The following is a 19,655-nucleotide window of genomic DNA, read 5'->3' on the forward strand; positions in this document are numbered from 1 at the left end:
CTCATTCGGGCCAAGTCAGAAGATCTATGCAAGTGAGCGGTTCGGTCAGTGGTGGACCAACTACAGAAATTAAGTTGGGTAATCAACTTTGCCAAAAGCCATCTAGACCCAACTCAGCAACTGGAATTCCTGGGTGCCCGATTCGATACTTCACTGTGCAAGGTGTTTCTTCCCCACCAACGGATGGTCAATCTCATGGATCAGGTAAGGAACCTGTTGGAGCTACCGTTGCCTACGTCCTGGGATTATTTGCAGGTAAATGGACACATGGCGTCCAACCTGGAAATGATTCCTTGGGCGTTTGCTCATATGCGGCCTCTGCAGAGGGCGCTGCTGTCCCGCTGGGATCCCAGGTCCAAGGACTACGACATGCCTTTGCCCTTGTTGGAACCGGCCAGGACCAGCCTCACGTGGTGGCTAATTCCGGACCATCTTCTTCAGGGGGTGGAATTAGAGCCCCCACATTGGATTGTGGTGACAACAGATGCCAGGGTGGGGAGCGGTATGTCAGTCCCGGGCGGTACAGGGACGTTGGTCCCCTCGACAAGCCGCTTGGTCCATCAATCGCTTGGAGACCAGGGCAGTTTGTTTGGCCTTCGTCAACTCCTCCAGTTAGTGCACCGTCGGGCGGTGCGAGTTCTATCAGACAATGCGACCACCGTGGCATACATAAACAGGCAGGGCGGCACAAGAAGTCGCCCGGTGGCGGACGAGGCGGCCTTGTTAATGGCATGGGCGGAACGACATCTGGACCGCATCGCGGCATCCCATATCGCAGGAGTGGACAACGTCCAGGCGGATTATCTCAGTCGACAACATCTGGACCCCGGAGAGTGGGAGCTGTCGGCAGAGGCGATGCACCTCATAACTCGACATTGGGGGATCCCACATTTGGACTTGATGGTGACGCGGTTGAACGCCAAGGCGACTCGTTTCTTCAGCAGAAGGCGAGAACACTGTTCAGAGGGGGTGGATGCACTCGTGCTCCCGTGGCCCGGGCACATCCTCCTTTATGTATTTCCCCCGTGGCCTCTAGTGGGAAAAGTGTTAAGGCGCATAGAATACCACCGGGGTCTAGTGATTCTGGTGGCCCCAGAGTGGCCAAGAAAGGCCATGGTTCGCGAATCTGATCAACCTAGTGGTGGACTGACCCCTGCGCCTCGGTCACATTCCGAATCTTCTAAGTCAGGGTCCGGTATTTTTCGATCTAGCAGATCACTTTTGTCTAGCGGCTTGGCTTATGAGCGGAAGCAACTGAGAAAGAAAGGGTACACTGAAGCGGTGATTTATACTCTCCTTCAGGCTCACAGGTCCTCTACTTTGCTTACCTATGCTAGGGTTTGGAAGGTTTTTGAATCCTGGTGCAGCGGCATACATCTGTCCCCGTGTACGGCTTCCTTGAGTCATATTTTCATGTTTTTGCAGGAAGGTTTGAAGAAGGGTTTGGTGTACAGCTCTCTTCAGGTTCAGGTAGCAGCCCTGGGCTGTCTGAGAGGCAATGTTGATGGTTCTTCGCTTGCTTGTCACCCTGATGTCGCGCGCTTTCTACGCAGCGTTAGGAATTTGCGTCCCCCCCCCCCCCCCCCCCCCGTGAGGGCTCCGTGTCCATCCTGGAGTTTGAATTTGGTCCTCCGTGGTCTCTGCGCGTCCCCGTTTGAGCCTCTTAGGAGAGGCTCCTTGAAAGATTTGACTCTCAAGACAGTATTGGGGGCCATTTTGTCCACATGCCGCGTTTCGGAACTTCAAGCTCTTTCGTGCAGGGAACCGTTCTTGCATATTTCGGAGTCCGGAGTATCTTTACGCACAGTACCTTCCTTCTTGCCTAAGGTGGTATCGGCCTTCCATGTTAATCAGACTGTGGAATTACCCTCCTTTACGGAGGAGGAGATCCGGTCCTCTCAAGGTCGGGATTTGAAGCGTTTGGATGTCCGTCGAGTACTCCTGCGGTACCTGGAGGTGACTGAGTTTCGAAGTTCGGATCACTTGTTTGTGTTGTGGTATGGGCCCAAGAAGGGTCTTCAAGCATCCAAGACGACTATCGCCCGCTGGTTGAAAGGCGCGATTGCGTCCACTTACATTGGTTGCGGAAGGGTTGTACCTGAGGGGCTTAAGGCTCACTCTGCGTTCTCAGGCGGCTTTGTGGGCTGAAAGCCAGTTGGTGTCTTGCCAGGAGATTTGCAGGGCGGCCACTTGGAAGTCATTGCATACATTTGCCAGGCATTATTGCTTGGATGTTCGTGGTCCGCTGACAGTCATTTGGGAGCAGTATGCTTCGAGCGGGACTCTCTGGGTCCCACCCCATTTAAGGCGGCTTGGGTACATCCCAGCAGTCTGGACTGATCCTTGTACGTACAGGGAAAGGAAAATTAGTTTCTTACCTGATAATTTTCGTTCCTGTAGTACCAAGGATCAGTCCAGACGCCCGCCCAGGTAGGTTAAGGGAGAGTCCGCTCGTGTCTGCTACTACTGTTGCTGCTGTTTTTTTCTTATGTTCCAGTTACTCGGATTGAAGAACGTAGTTATACGTGATCGTTCATACACTTTCGCTGACTTGGGGGCCCGTCAATTTGGGCGCTTAAGCCAGCGAAGCATATGAACGTACGCCGTGACGTCACGCATGCCCGTTCATGTGCTTTCGCTGGCTTGGGCGTGCGTTCGTCCATTTTTGCCCGCGGGGGCCGCTGGAAGAAGCTTTCGCCGCTGGCTGCCCCCGGGAGGCAGGGGAGCTGCGGTGCGCACCTCTGGAGGAGGGCAGAGAGGGCTGAAAGAAAAAGTAAGTTTACTTTGGTTACACTTATTCACAATACTCTACATGTCGCGTCGCTTTTCGCCTGCCTTGCTTCGGGAGGAGGGGATTTTAGGTTTTTAGGTTTTCTTTTGGTTAAAGTTGCTTTGAGAGGAGGGGAGAGAGGACTGGGGCTGCCCCGGAGACCGGCACCCATGGACGCGGCCAGGGCAGGTGAGCGGGGGCTGGGGGAAAGTTTGCCGCCTACCCTTACCCCTGCCTCTAACGCAGGGGTAAGGGTAGGCGGTAAATTAGCAGGTTAAACGCGCGGCAAAACTGCAGGTTTAAAAAGCGATAATCGGGGCACCAGTTACTGTATGGGAGGGAATAGCTAATCCGATCGTTTACATTTCATATACATGCTGCGGGTGGAAAGGGTTACCCGTTGATTTAAAGAAGCGGTAAGGATGGGTTAAAAGGGATAGTGAATCGCAGGTTGGACTAATGCGGCCAAATTGTGAGTAGAAAGCGGGTTAGAAGCAGGGTAACCGCGGCCGCACTTTACTGTATTGGCCTGTCTGTTGGGAAAATATACCATTTAGCCCTACTCTGTTTTCTATCTTTTAACCAGTTGGCAATCCACAATAGGACCCTGCCCCCTATCCCATGAAGATAATTTCCTAAGAAGTCTCTCATGAGGGACTTTGTCAAATGCTTTCAGGAAATCCAGATACACTATATCAACTGCTCATCTTTATCCACATGTTTGTTTTTGCCCTCAAATAAATGTAGCAAATTGGTGAGGCAAGAATTCCCTTGGCTAAATCCATGTTGGCTTTGTCCCATTAAACTATACCTATCAGCAATTATGTTCTTTATGATAGTTTCTACCATTTTGCCTGGCATGGACATAAGATTCACTGGTTTGTAGTTTCCTGGATCACTCCTTGATCCCTTTTTAAAAATTGGTGTTATATTGGCAACCCTCCAGTCTTCAGATACCATTGTCGATATTAATGATAGTTTACAAATTTCCAACAGCAAGTTCGCAATTTCATTTCTCTGTTTTTTTTTCAGCACTTTGGTATGTATACCATCTGGTCCAGGTGACTTGCTACTCTTTAGTTAGTCAATTTGCCATAGTACATCTTCAAGGTTCACTGAGATTTGTTTCATTTCCTCTGAATCATCACCTTTGGATATCATTTCTGGCATGGGTTTCTCTTTCACATCTTCCTCCATTAATACCAAATCAAAGAATTTATTTAGTCTCTCTGTTATGGCTTTGTCATCCCTAAGTGCCCCTTTTACCCCTTGCTCATCTAATGGTCCAAATGACTCCCTCGCAGGCTTTTTATATCAAATGTACCCTAAAAAGGTTTTATTATGAGTTTTTGCTTCCACGGCCAGCTTCTTTTCATATTCCCTCTTTGCCTTCCTTGTCAATGCTTTGCATCTAACTTTCCAGTGCTTATGCTGTTTTCTTCATCCGGATCATCATATATTGTTCCATACAGAGGAGGGAAAGGGTGTATTGGCTCATGGTAATTGCTTCTAATAAGGTCCTTGGATGTTGTATGGAAGATGGCATCTGAGAACAGGAATTGAGAAGCACTGTTCCAAAAGGGCATGTATACCTGAGCAGAGTACCTATCTCTATCTGGCAGTGCAGCTGCCACCATTGTGGCTGTGCCCGGACACTTGCATGGCTGTATAAATTTGGAAACTGGATTCTCACATCATACTTTTTTTTTTGCGAAAGGCAAAAGCGGGATTCAGACAGCAGCCAATGCTGGGCCCCTGGTTTTACAGTCTGGGAAAGGGATATGCAGACATTAGGGAAAAAACATAGGACTGCTTCTAGGGTCAAGTCTAAAAGCAAAACACATTCAAGCAGCATCGCCTGAAGTATCAAGAAGGCTGCTCACCTTGTAAAAATGTTGCAGTAATTTTGTTATGGGTTTGACAATTGTTTGGATTGTAAATATTACTACCGTTAACAACAACATGGGGGTAACCTGCATGGAGTGGCAGTTACTACCATAAGAAACTTGCTGGGCAGACTGGCTGGACCATTTGGTCTTTTTCTGCCATCATTACTATGCGCATTATATTTGCATACTTCAGAGAGTACAATACAAAACAGTCCTTTCCTCTAGTGTCTCAGACTCAACTCAGTGTGCTGTAGGATTGGTTGATTTTTTTGGTTTGTTTTTCTATAATTTTTAAAGCAGATGATCAGGCTCTCTAGTGTTTATAAATTTAACAAGAGATTCAGTCCTCTTGCCTTGGCAATGGTTGTTTAAAGTTATCCTGTCCCCGATCGGGGTTGTGTAGCAGGGGATTAACAACCCCTCCCATACTGAACAGGTTCACAGTATGAGCCAAAAGGCCATCCTGGGCTAACGGCTTAGACTCTGCACTTTTATCTTGGCCAAATGGATCTAGGAGTAGTAAACAAAACACAGAAATGTGATTTTATATGGGGTGTATCTCCCCAAAGTTCTAGTAACTAACTGTGAAATCTAGAGACAACTGGATTCTGTGTAGCTTGTGAAAATTTCTCTTTGACTGGCATAAATATTAGCTAAAGACTCTGCTGACCATGAACTTCCGTGACCATGAAGGTCTTATGCCTTTACAAAATTCTTATTTTGGTCTGCAGCTTAATGGTATTTATGGTCTAAATAAAAGTAAATGATCCGTGAATCTTATACCGCACAAGATAAGAGTGAGTGGGACAGGGGAAGGGGGCCTATTAATTGGTATTGATTGGGTTCAGTATAGGAATTTTATATGCTCATCTATCCAAATTGGAAGAATTGCAACTGGGCAGAGTGGATGGGCCAATTTGGTCTTTTTCTACCATCATTTACTATGTATGCCATTAGGTAAATGATATAAAGAGTGAAAATATTTGCCACGAGGAGCTTATAGTTGCATATATTTAAAAGCATGACATTAAAAATATTTTAATGTAAGCTTTATTCCCATGATAAACCTTCCTGCCTCAGGTTTGTCTGTAAGTGTAAGCCAGGGGTGGGCAACTCTGTCCTCAAGGGCCACAAACTGGTTTGGTTTTCAGGATGTCCCTAAAGAATATGCATGAGAGAAATGTATATGTGCATTGTCTATTTCATGCATAATTAGGGTTATCCTAAAAACCAGACCAGTTTGTGATCTTCAAGGACCAGAAATGCCCACTCCTAGTATAAGTTGTCTAGGCCAGGGACTGATTGTACCTACATGTAATTTGTTACAAAACATTATATAAATGCCAAAGATTCTGGTCATATATCAATATACATATTAATAAAAAGTAACTTGGGTTTTTTCTAGATGGAAAGAAATATTAGCCATCTAGAAGAGAAAGCTGAAAAGAATCTGTTAATGGTATGTGAAGAAAGAGAGAGCCTACAGGAGAAGATATATGAGCAAAAACGTAAACTCTTCATGTGGAAGAAGGAGCAAGAACTTGCTGAGTTGCTGGCTAAACAGGTCTGTTAAACCTGGGGCTTATGGGAGGGAGAGGGCAATATTCATGCATGAATGCACATCCCTGATACAAAATAACCAAAAGACAGACACACACATAACTTTGCAAAATGCTAAACTGTTTAAAATGAGGACATCTAGGTTCTGAGCTTTTGGAATATATTTTTGTTTATATTTGTACTCTGTCTTAAGCTTTTTTTAGGAAAGGCGAGTAACTAAAAAGCGATTTTGATAAAGTAACATCAGTTTGTGCCTTCTTTTTCTTATATTTTATTTTTGCTTGCTATGTTTCAGCTTCCAAACCTGCATGCTGTCAATCAGTCTCTTTGGTTTGCCCTCAGACATCTTTTTTTTTTTTTTAATTTTTTTGTGGTGGGTTCTTTTTTACAAAAAGAGGTGAAATTGAAGCAGTCTCTATTTATCCACTGAGTAGAAACTGGGAATCCTATTTATTTTATGTGTGCTTATATAGCATCTCTGTTAGGTCTGATTAATGGTTTGCCACCTGCATTGTGGTGGACAGAATCCAAGATTCATACCTCTATCCACAGCATTATCGAAGGGGTCTGATTCTGCCTTCTCCAGAATAAACCTTAGCAATGTATTGTTTTCCATCGATAAGCAGGCTGAATTAGCCATTATGATATCCAGCAGTACCAAACAGACTTCTCTCCAAGTTGTAGAACTTTGAGCTACACTGAGCATGTGTAGGCGTTTCCGCATGGATGTTGCTTCATGAGCCGCCTCAGTCATTTTTTGTATGAGCTAAAGCATGGATGTGTACTTCATCTCTTTTTTTTAAAGAAAATTTATTCTGCATTGCTGCTTCTGCAGCCACACAAACTGCTTCTAAATGTTACCAAAAAAAAAAAGTGGGGGGGAGAGGTTTTCTCTTGCAGGAAAATGTTAGGCCAGAAGAAAAAGTATAAGACAGTGAATGGATTCAAGAGCTGGCCGTCTGTGGCTGTCGCTGAGGGACATGACTTTCCCCAATTTATGCTACCACTGTCTGGTAGCAAATCACAACCAGAAAGATTGTGAAGCCTGTAGTTGGATGATTACATACCCACAATGTTCCAGGGCCTTATGCATGGAAGTGTGCAAATCTGTCAGGAATAGCAGTAGCATTATCTTCCTTCTCAGGAAAGCCATTGACCAAAGCCATTCCAAAATTCTCCTGTCTGCAAAGGCCATGGCTGCGGGGATCAAGTTCATCTGCTTTGGATGCTGGCAAAAGTATGCGGCATCACTCCTTTTGAGCTAGTTCTATCTGCATTGAAGAAGCATAAACAATCCTCACAAGGTGCATCGATGCTAGCTTAATTGTGCAGGCCTCATCTCAATATGGTGCATTGAAGTGCCGAAAGACCGAGGCAGTGTAGTCATGTATGGATGCATTGACACACCCTACAACAATGCTCCAACGCACTCGATGCATGTTGACTCTTCAGACGCAGCGATATCTTTTCATCATATACAGATATATTTGATGTAGGCCATGATGTATTAGACACGTTTTTCTTCTTGTTATGCCGCTATTTTCTTCGAGCTTACAGCCCAAAAAGAGTGCATGATTCTCTAATAGCCAGGAGATTCCACTTCATCTTCCTGGGGCCAGAAAGGATTACCTATACAACAATTCACTAGTCATCCAAGATTATAGGACAAGGAGTCAGCTTGCCCTTTGCTTCTCAGTTAAACAACTAACATTCCAAAGCTTGGTAGCAGAAGGTTTTCAATTTCAAATAGATCCTATCTATTTGATAGTGCTAAAGTCCTCATACTACCTATTTCTCTGCAAGAACCAGTTTTATTTTCAGATGATGTCCATCCTTTCTCCCCAGGCCAGAGGACACAGCAATCTTATGACCATGTTGTGGGGATAGTGAAGAATTTCTTTACCTCACTCACAAAAGAGGCAGATAGAACGTTCATTCCAAACCTTCTTTTCAACTCTTGCTTCGGCAGTTACTCAGACTGGCGTCCCAAGCTTACCTTTGTGGGTGTGTTCATAATCAGAACCTCATATTACTCTTCAACACTCTAGATTGCAGTGGAGTCCTGTTGTTTGGAAGCAATAGATCAGGCTGATCCTCTAAAACCTCAATCAGAAGAATATCCTTTTTACCCTTCTTCAACATTGGAATGCTAGCTGAGTGAGTCAGTTTCCCTATGATTGGATGAGGAATCCACTGGAAAATATCATCAGATCTTCTGGAACATTCTTCTCTCCTGGAAGACCTCACATATTACAAATTTCCTCTGCACTCAGGCAGGTCAATCCACACTAGTGGGATGGAAATAGAATAAAACTGACTCGCTGATATCACTGACACATAGCCCTACCCTGACATTAGCCCACCAGTATTCTCTGTCTCCTTGGTGGATGTGCAGCTCCTTTGTGGAGCTTGCTTGTGTAAAAAAAAAAAAAAAAGCCCAGCTTTTGATACAGTCATCAATTCCCATCCTTCTCTTCCTGTAGTAGGACAAATAGTGTCTAACCAAAGACTCTTGGGTGCTCAGCATTGTACAACATGGATATCTGTTGTATTTCTCCCAAGCTTCATACCTTCTATGCTATTCACTGCCCTTTCCGGATCCTTCTCATTTCCCACAGATTCAATCTGCTGCACCAGTCAGTAGAGATCTTCCCTGCATTACAATACAAGTAGGGTTTCTACTCTAGATATTTCCTTATTCCCAAAAAGTCAGGAGATTGACTGATCCTTGACCTGCGGCTCCTCAAGCATATCTTCCAGGAAAAATTCAAAATGAACAACCTCGGCACACTTTTTTCCCATTTATTCAGCAGGGCGAATGGATGTGTGTCCTGGATATCAAGGACGCCTGTGCACGTATTTCATCCACCCAGCCCATTGGTGTGACCAATGGTTTCAAGTGAATTCTTCCCACTACCAATATAAAGTCCTTCCTTTTTGCCTCTTCTCTGATCCCCAAGTCTTTTTTTTTACAAAATGTTTTGTAGTAATAGCAATGCACCTTCGTTGCCAAGGAATTCATTTTCCCATACATGGACAGTTGGCAAGTTCTTGAGAAGCAGTTCTCCACTCTCTGGGCATAACCATATGTCTTCTTCAGAGCTTAGGGTTTTTCATCAACTTTAAGAAATTCAACCTAGGAGCATCTGACTTTTCTTTATTACGACCTTGAACGGTCTTGGAACGATTATTAACAACTTCCCTTTATTGATCTAAATTGATTTCTCGTTTTTACATCTATTTACAGGATGGGACCAAAACATTGGAGACCAGGCCAACCCTTATTAATAAATGGAATGTAGATTTATCTTTGCATTTTGATGATGATTGGGGGGCAGTCTGGCATGCTACTTTCCAGCTATCTCGATGTACTTAGAACATATCGATACCCTTTATTTTTCACTAAATTCAGTTCTGCTAGTCCTTTGAGTGGGAGGGTTGTGGTTTTACTGCCTTGTATTTACGTATGTGGTGAGATTGCCTGTTATGTATTTTTGGTTACAGGTTCAAGATGATATCCTGCAGATCACGCATTTTGCGGTTCAACTCACAGCCCCCTTGTGGTTGCTGGGGCAGTGGGAGGCAGCTCCCCCAACTAAATGGCTACAGCAACTTATCTACTTCGTGCTGCTAGGATAACTTGTTGCTTATTATTGGAAATCGAAATCTTAATTTGAACATTGGAAAAGAGTGGTTGCTGAAGTGGCCATTATGGAGCGCATGTCCTACATTCTTCATAACACTGCACAACACTATGAACCCATTTGGAGACCATATAGTATTTTGAGACTGCTTTATTGTGAGGAATGAATGATATCTGACATTTTAAGCTACTCATATATAATTTGCTGGATTGTATTTCCCCCGTTTTTTTCCTCATGGATTTAATTTCTCACAGTATTTTTTCTGTATTTCTGTCTCTCTAAATAAAGAGTTTAAAAAAAAAAAAAAAAAAGAAAATTCAACCTAGAATTCACTCAGAGCCTCCAGTTCATAGGGGTCTGCATAGACTCCATGCTTCAGAAGGCATTCCTGCCCAGTGATCAGAGATCGACCATGATCTCGCTCATCCAAATGCATCTTGCCAATCGGATGTCCACTTCCAAAAGGCTCCTTGTAATACTCTGTTATATGGCAATGGCCATCCATGTAGTTTCCGTAACCTACCTTCACATATGTTATCTCCAGTGGAATCAAGTCACTCAACCTCTGTCTTCAGTAGTATAAATCACTCCACCAGTGGCAAAGGAGTTGCAATGGTGCTTGCATCCTTATGTGCTTCATGATGGTACTCCACTCCATTTGTGTTCCCATCAGCTCGTCCTTGCAACAGATGCCTCAAGCAGCGGTTGTGGGACCAAAATCAATCTTCTGGAGTTAAGAGTGATATAATGTATCCTCCTCCACAGCAAAATCATCTTAATTCAAACAATCAGGTTGTCATGTTTTATATTAACAAGCGGGGAGGAACAGGCTCATGGCTTCTCTGCTGGGAGGTGCTGAAAATCTGAACCTGGTAGAATGACATCAAGTGACCCTGCAAGCAACTTATTTGCTAGGTTCCTCCAGCATTCTAGTAGATTGTTTCAGCAGAGTGTTTTGACCTCACAAATGGTCTCTGCAACAAATAGTAGCAAACTATTTGACTTCTGGGGGTCTACTGACAGCGGACCTGTTTGTATCACAGCAAAATACAACTAAATCAATTTTTCTCCTTCTACCAAGCGAACACAAACTAGCACAAGATGCTTTCCTTCTCAACTGGGGCCAATGCCTCATGTACACTTTTCTACCGATATTACTCATTGCCGAGACAGTACTGAAAGTTCTTCAGTATTGTGCCTCCCTTATTCTCATTGTGCCAGCATGGCCCAAACAAATTTGGTATGTGTATTGCTTCAAGCTTTTTAGAAGTCCTTCCTTACCTCTTAGTCAGATTCTGCTCTTCTAACTCATATTAGGATGAAAGAACATCCTGTCATCTTGAGTCCACAGCCTCAAAGCTTGGATATTGAGCACTCAGTGATGGCCAATCTTCATTTACCATCAGATATCTATCTAGATAGTCTTCAATCAGAAAAAACTATGCCTTCAAATGGAAAGGATTTTCTATCTGGTGCCAACATAATTCTATTCCTTTTTCATATGAGCCTCTGCAACTTTTATTACTTGCTTTGCCCCTATGATTCAGGCCTCACCACTGCCTCAGTGAGAGTACATCAGAGTACCATCGCAGCTTACTAAACTTTGATGGACAACAAACCAATCTCTACATATCCACTTGTCTCATTTTTATGAAAGGTTTCTGGCATATCAGATCCCCAATACAAAATCCTCCTATTCCATAGGAAATCAATGTGGTCTTCTGTCAATTGGTTAAGCCTCCTTTTTGAACCCTTGGAATCTACTCCTTTAAAGTTCTTATCTTGAAAAGTTATTTTCTTCTTTGCAGTCACCTCAGTGAGAAGGGTTGGTGAACTCCAGACTCTTGTCCACACCCTCTATGCTTGCAGTTCTGTCACATCAGGGGGGTTCTTTGAACCCATACAAAGTTTCTACCAAAAATAATTGCAGCTTTTCATATCACTGTTGTACTATCTACCTTCTTCTCAAGGCCTTATGTACATGAAGGTGAGAGAGCCCTCCATAATCTTCACTGCAAAGGGTCCTAGGCATATTACAAAAAAATGTACTCTGCCTCATCTTCAAGCTAACCAGTTTTTCGTCTTGTATGACCATAACCTCCTTGGTCTAGTGGTTGCCAAATTTTAGTTTTATCTAATTGGATAGCCAATTGCACTCATCTAGCAGAGACTCCGACTTACAGACTCTATCAAATTTCAAGTACAAGCTATGGCTTCCTCTGTGCTCATCTCTGAGAAGTACCCATCAAAGCTGTGATGTAGTCTTCAGTTCACTCATTCATTTCCCATTACTGTCTTGATAACATTTCAAAGAATGATGGTAGATTTGGACAAGCAGTTTTGCAAAATCTGTTTTCTCTAAGTCCCCTCTTCACAGTGGAGTTTAGGTTGCTTACTATCGGGCTGATACAGTACAGTGCGCTCCATCGGAGCGCACTGTACTGTATCAGCCCGATAGGTTAACTGTATGTGTTAACCTTCTATTGGACACTCGTTTTCGACGCGCTAGTGTTACCCCTTATTCAGTAAGGGGCCGAAAACACGCGTCCAACCCCCCGAACCTAATAGTGCCCGCAACATGCAAATGCATGTTGATGGCCCTATTAGGTATTCCCGCGCGATTCAGAAAACAAAATGTGCAGCCAAGCCGCACATTTTGCTTTCAGAAATTAACGCCTACCCAAAGATAGGCACTAATTTCTTCAGGCACCGGGAAAGTGCACAGAAAAGCAGTAAAAACTGCTTTTCTGTGCACCCTCCAACTTAATATCATGGCCATATTAAGTTGGAGGTCAGAAAGTTACCAAAAGTGTAAAAAAAAAAAAAAAAAAATTTGAATTCTGCTCACGGGTTGAAAACCGGACGCTCAATTTTTCCGGTTTCCGAACCCGTGGCTGTCAGCAGGCTCGAGAACCGAAGCCGGCAAAATTGAGCGTCGGCTGTCAAACCAGCTGACAGCCGCCGCTCCGGTCCAAAAGGAGGCGCTAGGGAAGAGCTAGTGTCCCTAGCGCCTCCTTTTGCCTGTTTTTACCGCCAGGCCTAATTTGCATAGTGAATCACGCGCACCAGGAGAGCGGGCATTTGCCCGCTCTCCCACGGACTTTACTGTATCGGCCCATATGTAATCACTCCGGTGCAACTCTCAGCTTGGAACTTCTCACATCTAATGGCTAATTCAGCTTGCTTATCTATGGAAAAAGCATGTTTGCTGTAAATAGTGTTTCCATACATAGCAGGATGAATTAGCCATGGAATACCCACCCACCTCCCTGGAGAGTCAACTATACAAGTAAATTCATCTGTTACTAAGGAGGCTCATGAGGCAGTACCCATGCTGGAACTCCCATACATGCTCAATATAGCTCAAAGCTCTATAGCTTGGAGTGAAGTCTATTTGGTGCCGTTGGATGACATCACCCACATGTAATGGTTAATTCATCCTGCTATATACAGCAAACATCATTTAGGGTAAGCAAACATACTTTCTCAGGGTGGGGGGCGGGTTATCCCTTTCTTAAGAGATGGTTTGTATCTGGCAGAATGCACAAGGATCTGGTTCCTTGAAGAGTGAGCTTATTTTTATTTTATTTTCCTCAGGCAGAAGTGCTCGCTCCCTCTGTTGCAGCAGATAGTTTTAAGAATGACTATAAAGCATTTGCCACAGCCCTGGATTCCACGAGGCATGAGCTGCCCATGAAGCACATCCACGCTGAAGGAAACAGACAGAAGTACTTGGGTATCTCCAAAGAACATTTTTTTTCCATTCTGTGCTCAGATACATTTGCCAATCTACTGCAGCATTCTTTTTATTTGTGGGAGCAGAGAGTATTTATACAAATAGAGAACCATGCCCATTCCTAGGGACTATGCAATGCAAAGCCTACTGAAGTTTTATGTAGTGCACAGGGTGTTATTGAATGACAACATACTGCCCTATAATATTCTGCTTTCCAATATTATCTGCTAATATGTATGAAATATTTAGGGTCCTTTTATTTTTGGTTTAAACCAGTTTTCAACCATATATTCAGATTTTTTCCAAAGGTGACAATCTGTTTAAACAGATTTTTCACCCTAATTTTAGGCAGATTAAAGATCAACTACAGAACTGTGAATGCAGCATTTCAAAGCCTCTTGCCACTACTGGAAGCCAGTGCAGGCTAAAGCATATGCTGCATTTGAATCCCCCCCACCCCCAACAACTTGTGAACATACTTGCTGTGCAATATTTCAAGTCCTGCATCCCCTCCCCAATCAATGAAAGTTCAAGGCGGTATTGGAAGTAGCCTCCCCACAAGAATCTCTTCCCAGTAGGCTCCCTGGCCTTGCACAAAAGCAGAGCACAGGAGCTATAGCAAGCATCCTACCAAAGAAGTGAAGAGAAGCCTGGAGCTACCACCTCACTTTCCTTGTACCATACAGTATCTCTCTCCCAACTTCCACAGAGTATTCAGAAACCCAGTAAAAAAATTATTTACAGTGGGCTCTGATAGAACAAGATGTGCAAGAAGATGCCCAATTTCCCCAACTTTGGAGCACTCCCACAGAGAAGTCAAAACATCCAGGATTCAGAAATCCAGGAATAAATGGATTACAGTAGACTTTGGTAGAATAAGGCCTATGATGAAGAAACATCCACCTCCAAGCTGTTACCCTTACAATAATACCTTTTCTGCATTGGAGAATGAAGAAACTCCAGCAATGGAAAATGAGGTGATGTCTGAAAGGGAAGTAGTAACTCAGTGTACCCAGAAACCCTTAAACATTATCAAAGGTCATAAAAGAAAACTGCTTCACTGGGAGACTCAAAGGAACCAATTTGGGAAATCATTGTGATGGGGAGGCAACAGTTAAATGCCTTACAGGATCCTCAGCCAATAGAAACACCAACTAGATAATCAATGTAATTATAAAAGAAAGTAGAGGCTCAAATACAAATGTTATCTATCTGGGAACCAATGACCTTGCTAGAAATGGTACCCTTGCAGTACAGAAAGACTTCCAAAAGCTAGGGAAGAAGATTAAATATATGGCAATGGAAGTATTACCTGTTCACAGAAAGGGGAAGGAAAGGCTCTGCCATATAGAAAGCTTAGATTTCTGGCTCAAATCATGATGTAAAGAAGGTGGTTTTGGATATATTGGAGGCTGGGGCCAAATATGTAAAAGTAAAAGGTTATATGGTAAGGATGGTCTACATTTATCTTTAGCAGGAAACAGGATGCTAAGCAAAAAATTCAGATCGTACATTATCAGCATTTTAAACTAAAGGGCAGGGGTGGTTCAAGGTAGCCAATGAAATTGCCAGGTCACCACCAAGCAACACAGGAATTGGGAGGAGAAAACAACAAAATCACAGTTCAAAATAGCAGAAAAGATGTCTAGGAAGAGCAGCAAACCAAAGAGAAAAAAATTGGAAAGTTATGACCACAAATGTTCATAGTCTGGGCAATAAGATCCCAGATCTGTCAGCCTTAATATTGGAAGCAGACTTGGACATAGTTGCTGTTATGGAGACCTAGTTCACTGAGTCTCATGATTGGGATATGCCATCCTGGGCTATAACTTTAAGGAAGGACCAAGAAGAAAGAAAAGGGGGAGGTGTAGCTCTTTATATCAAACAATATCCATGCAACTGAAATGCAAGTGATGTGGGCTAAGGAAGAAGCATTATGGGCTGTCTTTTTTTTTTTTTTTTTAAAGATGGTACTTCCATTTACATTGGCATGGTCTCCAGGCCTCTAACTCAGACAGAAGAGCTGGTCAGAGATCTGATCAAAGTCATCCAAAAGGTGGGAAAGAAGGAAAATATGTTGCTTATTGGAGATTTTAATCTGCTGGATGTGGATTGGAGTATCCCTTATGCGGAATCTACTAAATTAGAGAGAGAATGGATGCCCTTCAAGTGGCTCTACTCAAACAAATGGTAATGAAAACCAAGAGGGAGAGTGTGATAATCTAGTGTCACAAATGAGAATGTCTCTAACGTCCAGTTGGTGCCCTCATGAGCACCAGTATGGTTTGATATCACAGAGAAGGTGCATGAAGGCCTGAGTTTTGAATTTCAGAAATAAGGACTTTGTCAAAATGGGGATGTTCTTGGAGGAAGAACTAGAAGACTGGAAGATAATGGGGGAGGTGGAACAACAGTGGGCCAAATTAAAGGGAGCTATTACAAAGGCAACAACTCTATATGTTAGAAAAGTAAACAGGAGTAAGGGGAAAAAGAGAAACCGATCTGATTCCAAAGGAGGTGGCTGGAAAAATAAAGGCAAAAAGAACAGCGTTCAGGAAGTAGGAATAATCTCAAAGAGGAACACAGAGAAGAATACCTGGTGAAACTGAGAGAGACAGAGAAATCAGGAAAGCAAAAAGTCAGTTGGAAGAAAGGATTGCTAGAGAGAGAAAGTGAAGTGACAAAACTTGTTTCAGATATATCAGAGAAAGATGGGAGGCCCAAAGAGGTATAGTGAAATTGTAAAGGTGATGTGTAGAGAGAGATGAAAAAATGCAGAAATATGTTCACTAAAGAAGACCCTGGAGAAGGGCCGTTGCTGGTTGAAAAGACCATAGATGGGGAGGAAGTAGAAGAAACTCCATTTACAGAAGAGAATGTATGGGAAGAGCTAGGTAAACTGAAAGTAGATAAGGCCATGGGGCTGGATGAGCTACATCCCAGGATGCTGAGGGAGCTCAGAGATGTGCCGGCGGGTCCACTGAAAGAACTCTTCAATAGATTGGCTGGAAATGGGAGTGGTGCCATGAGACTGGAGAAGAATGGTTGTGATCCCGCTTCACAAAAGTGGGAGCAGAGAGGAGGCTGGAAACTACAGTTTGGTTAGCCTTACCTCGGTGGTGGGAAAATTTAATGGAGACACTATTTTATTTATTTATTTAAAAGTATTTATATACCGCTTTTCAAAACAGGGTTTTTTGTCAAAACGGTTTACAAAGTAAAAATGAAAATTAAATTAAATTAAAATAATATTAAAATACAAAAACTGGTATATACCTTAAAAGGTAGTGGTGTTAACAAAAAGTCTAACTAATAATGGAGCTGGGCCAAGGTTCATTTTATAATTATGGGAAGGAAAAGGGTAGGGAGGGGGGATTTGAGATGAGAAGAGAAATGAGATAAACTTATGGAAGCCCGGAGGGATAATAGGTAGTGGAGTGTTGTTGATTGGATTGTGAAGGTATGTTGAATGCTGTTTGAAATAGATATGTTTTTAATGATTTTTTGAATTGTTGAGAATTGAATAGTAGACGAAGTGGATTGGGTAAAGAATTCCAGAGAGAGGGGCCTGCTACTGAAAAGGCCCTTCTTCTGGTGATGTCTAGTCTAGCCTGTTGTGGGGAGGGAATATCTAGTAAGTTTTGGGTTAGAGATCTTAAATGTCGTGCTGGTTTATAAATGCGAAGTAGTGAACAGAGCTATGTGGAAGATGAGTTATTTATTAGACCGTGAATGATAGTGAGAATTTTATATTTTATTCTATATTTTATGGGTAACCAATGAAGAGATTGAAGAATGGGTGTAATATGTTTTCGAACAGGAGTACCTGATAAAATACGAGCTGCACTGTTTTGAACGATTTGTAAGGGATGAATTATGGAATCGGGAAGTCCTAAATAGAGGGCATTACAGTAGTCTAAGCCAGAAAAGATTAAGGATTGGAGAATAGTTCGAAAATCTTGGTAAAAGAGGAGGGGACGAAGACGTTTAAGGAGCTGTAGCTTATAGAAGGATTTTTTTATTAAGGAAGAAATGTTTCATTGATAAATCTACTACTACTACTACTACTGAACGAAAGGGTAGTGAACTATCTACAATCAGGTGGGTTGCTGGACCCGAGGCAGCAGGAAATCACCATGGGAAGGTCCTGTCAGACAAATCTTATTGATTTTTTTTTATTGGGTGACTAGAGAATTGGATCTAGGAAGAGCACATGTGATATTCTTGGATTTCAGCAAAGCTTTTGATACGGTCCTGCATAGGAGGCTTGTGAATAAGATGAGAAGCTTGGGAGAGAGCGCATAATTAATGGCATGGATTACAAACTGGTTGACTGATAGGAGACTGTGTAATGGTAAATGGAATCTACTCTGAAGAAAGACTGGTGTTAAGTGGAGTGCCACAGGGATCGGTGTTGGGACTAGTTCTGTTCAATATCTATGAGCGACATTGCAGAAGGGATAGAAGGTAAAGTTTTTTGTCTTTTTGCGGATGATACTAAGATCTGCAACAAAGTGGACATGCCTGAATGAGTAGGGAATGAAAAGTGATTTAAGAAAGCTTGAAGAGTGATTGAAGACTTTGCAGTTGGGATTCAGTGCCAAGAAGTGCAGAGTCATGCAACTGGGATGCGGTAATCCAAAAGAGCTGTATATAATGAGGGGGTGTGAAAGACTGATGTGCACGGACAGAGAGATCGTGGGGTGTTAGTTTCTGGCGATCTGAAGATAGCGAAGCAATGTGACATGGAAATAGCTAAAGCCAGAAGAATCCTGGGCTGCATAGAGAGGGGAGTAACCAGTAAGAAAAAGGAGATGATGCCCCTGTACAGGTCCATAGTGAGGTCTTACCTGGAGTACTGCATTCAGTTCTGGAGACCATATCTCCAAAAGGATAGAGACAGGATGGAGGTGATCCAGAGAAGCACAACCAAAATGGTGAGGGGTCAGTATCTGAAGACTTATGAGAAGTTGAAGGATCTAAATATGTACACCCTGGCAGAGAGGAGGTGTAGGGGAGATATGATACAGACCTTCAGATACCTCAAAGGTTTTAATGATGCATGAATTTAGAACTTTTTCTGTTAAAAGAAATCAGTAGAACTAAGGGTCATGAAGTGAAACTCCAGGGGGGGGACGGACTCAGAACCAATGTCAGGTGAATTTCTTCACGGAGAGGGCTTGGAATGCCTTTCTGAAGGAGGAGGTGAAGACTAAAACAGTCTAAGAATCGAAAGGGGCTTGGGATAAACACTATGGATCCCTAAAGGCTAGAAGATGGAAATGAAGAAAAGAATGTATGGAGGTAACTTGCTGATGTGGCGGTTACTACCCTTAACAGAAGGTATGGGGATTACTACCCTTATATATATAGAAACATAGAAACATAGAAATGACGGCAGAAGAAGACCAAACGGCCCATCCAGTCTGCCCAGCAAGCTTCACACACTTTTTTCTCTCATACTTATCTGTTTCTCTTAGCTCTTGGTTCTATTTCCCTTCCACCCCCACCATTAATGTAGAAAGCAGTGATGGAGCTGCATCCAAGTGAAATATCTAGCTTGATAAGTTAGGGGTAGTAGGGGTAGTAACCGCCGCAATAAGCAAGCTACACCCATGCTTATTTGTTTTACCCAGACTATGTTATACAGCTCTTATTGGTTGTTTTTCTTCTCCCATGCTGTTGAAGCAGAGAGCCATGCTGGATATACGGATATATGTCTTCTTTCCTACTTTCTTCTTTTGCCTGTGGGCAAACCAATAAGCCTTGATGCAACTGTAACATTGCTCTCTGCTTCAATGGCAAGGAGAAAAAGGGAATTGGATTCAGACAATGAATGAGTGCCCCAACTTCTATGTTCTGGGGAACTGAAAAGCATGGGGATAACTTGCACAGAGTGGCAGATACTCCCCTTATTAGTTAAGGGTAATAATCCCATGCTTTATATTAAGCCTTGATTCCCTTGACACAACTGCATCATCGGTCTCCACTTTGGCAAGGGGGGGGGTGTGTGTGGAAAGAGGTATTGGGTTCAGACTACAACCAACATGTGCCCT

At 43.1% G+C, this 19,655-nt stretch overlaps 1 protein-coding gene across 2 annotated transcripts in view; it reads left to right on the forward strand.

Annotated features, from left to right (window-relative positions):
- The window catches only part of HAUS8 (HAUS augmin like complex subunit 8), a 135,113-nt gene that overhangs the window by 91,769 nt on the left and 23,689 nt on the right, over positions 1–19,655 (forward strand). For both annotated transcript variants that reach the window (XM_029614170.1, XM_029614169.1), the window contains exons 8-9: positions 6,065–6,223; positions 13,461–13,599. In XM_029614170.1, coding sequence (XP_029470030.1) covers positions 6,065–6,223; positions 13,461–13,599 — 298 coding nt within the window. The remainder of the gene's footprint in view (positions 1–6,064; positions 6,224–13,460; positions 13,600–19,655) is intronic.

The sequence above is a fragment of the Rhinatrema bivittatum genome, chromosome 8 (assembly GCF_901001135.1).
Source record: "Rhinatrema bivittatum chromosome 8, aRhiBiv1.1, whole genome shotgun sequence".
In the NCBI taxonomy this organism is placed as follows: domain Eukaryota; kingdom Metazoa; phylum Chordata; class Amphibia; order Gymnophiona; family Rhinatrematidae; genus Rhinatrema; species Rhinatrema bivittatum.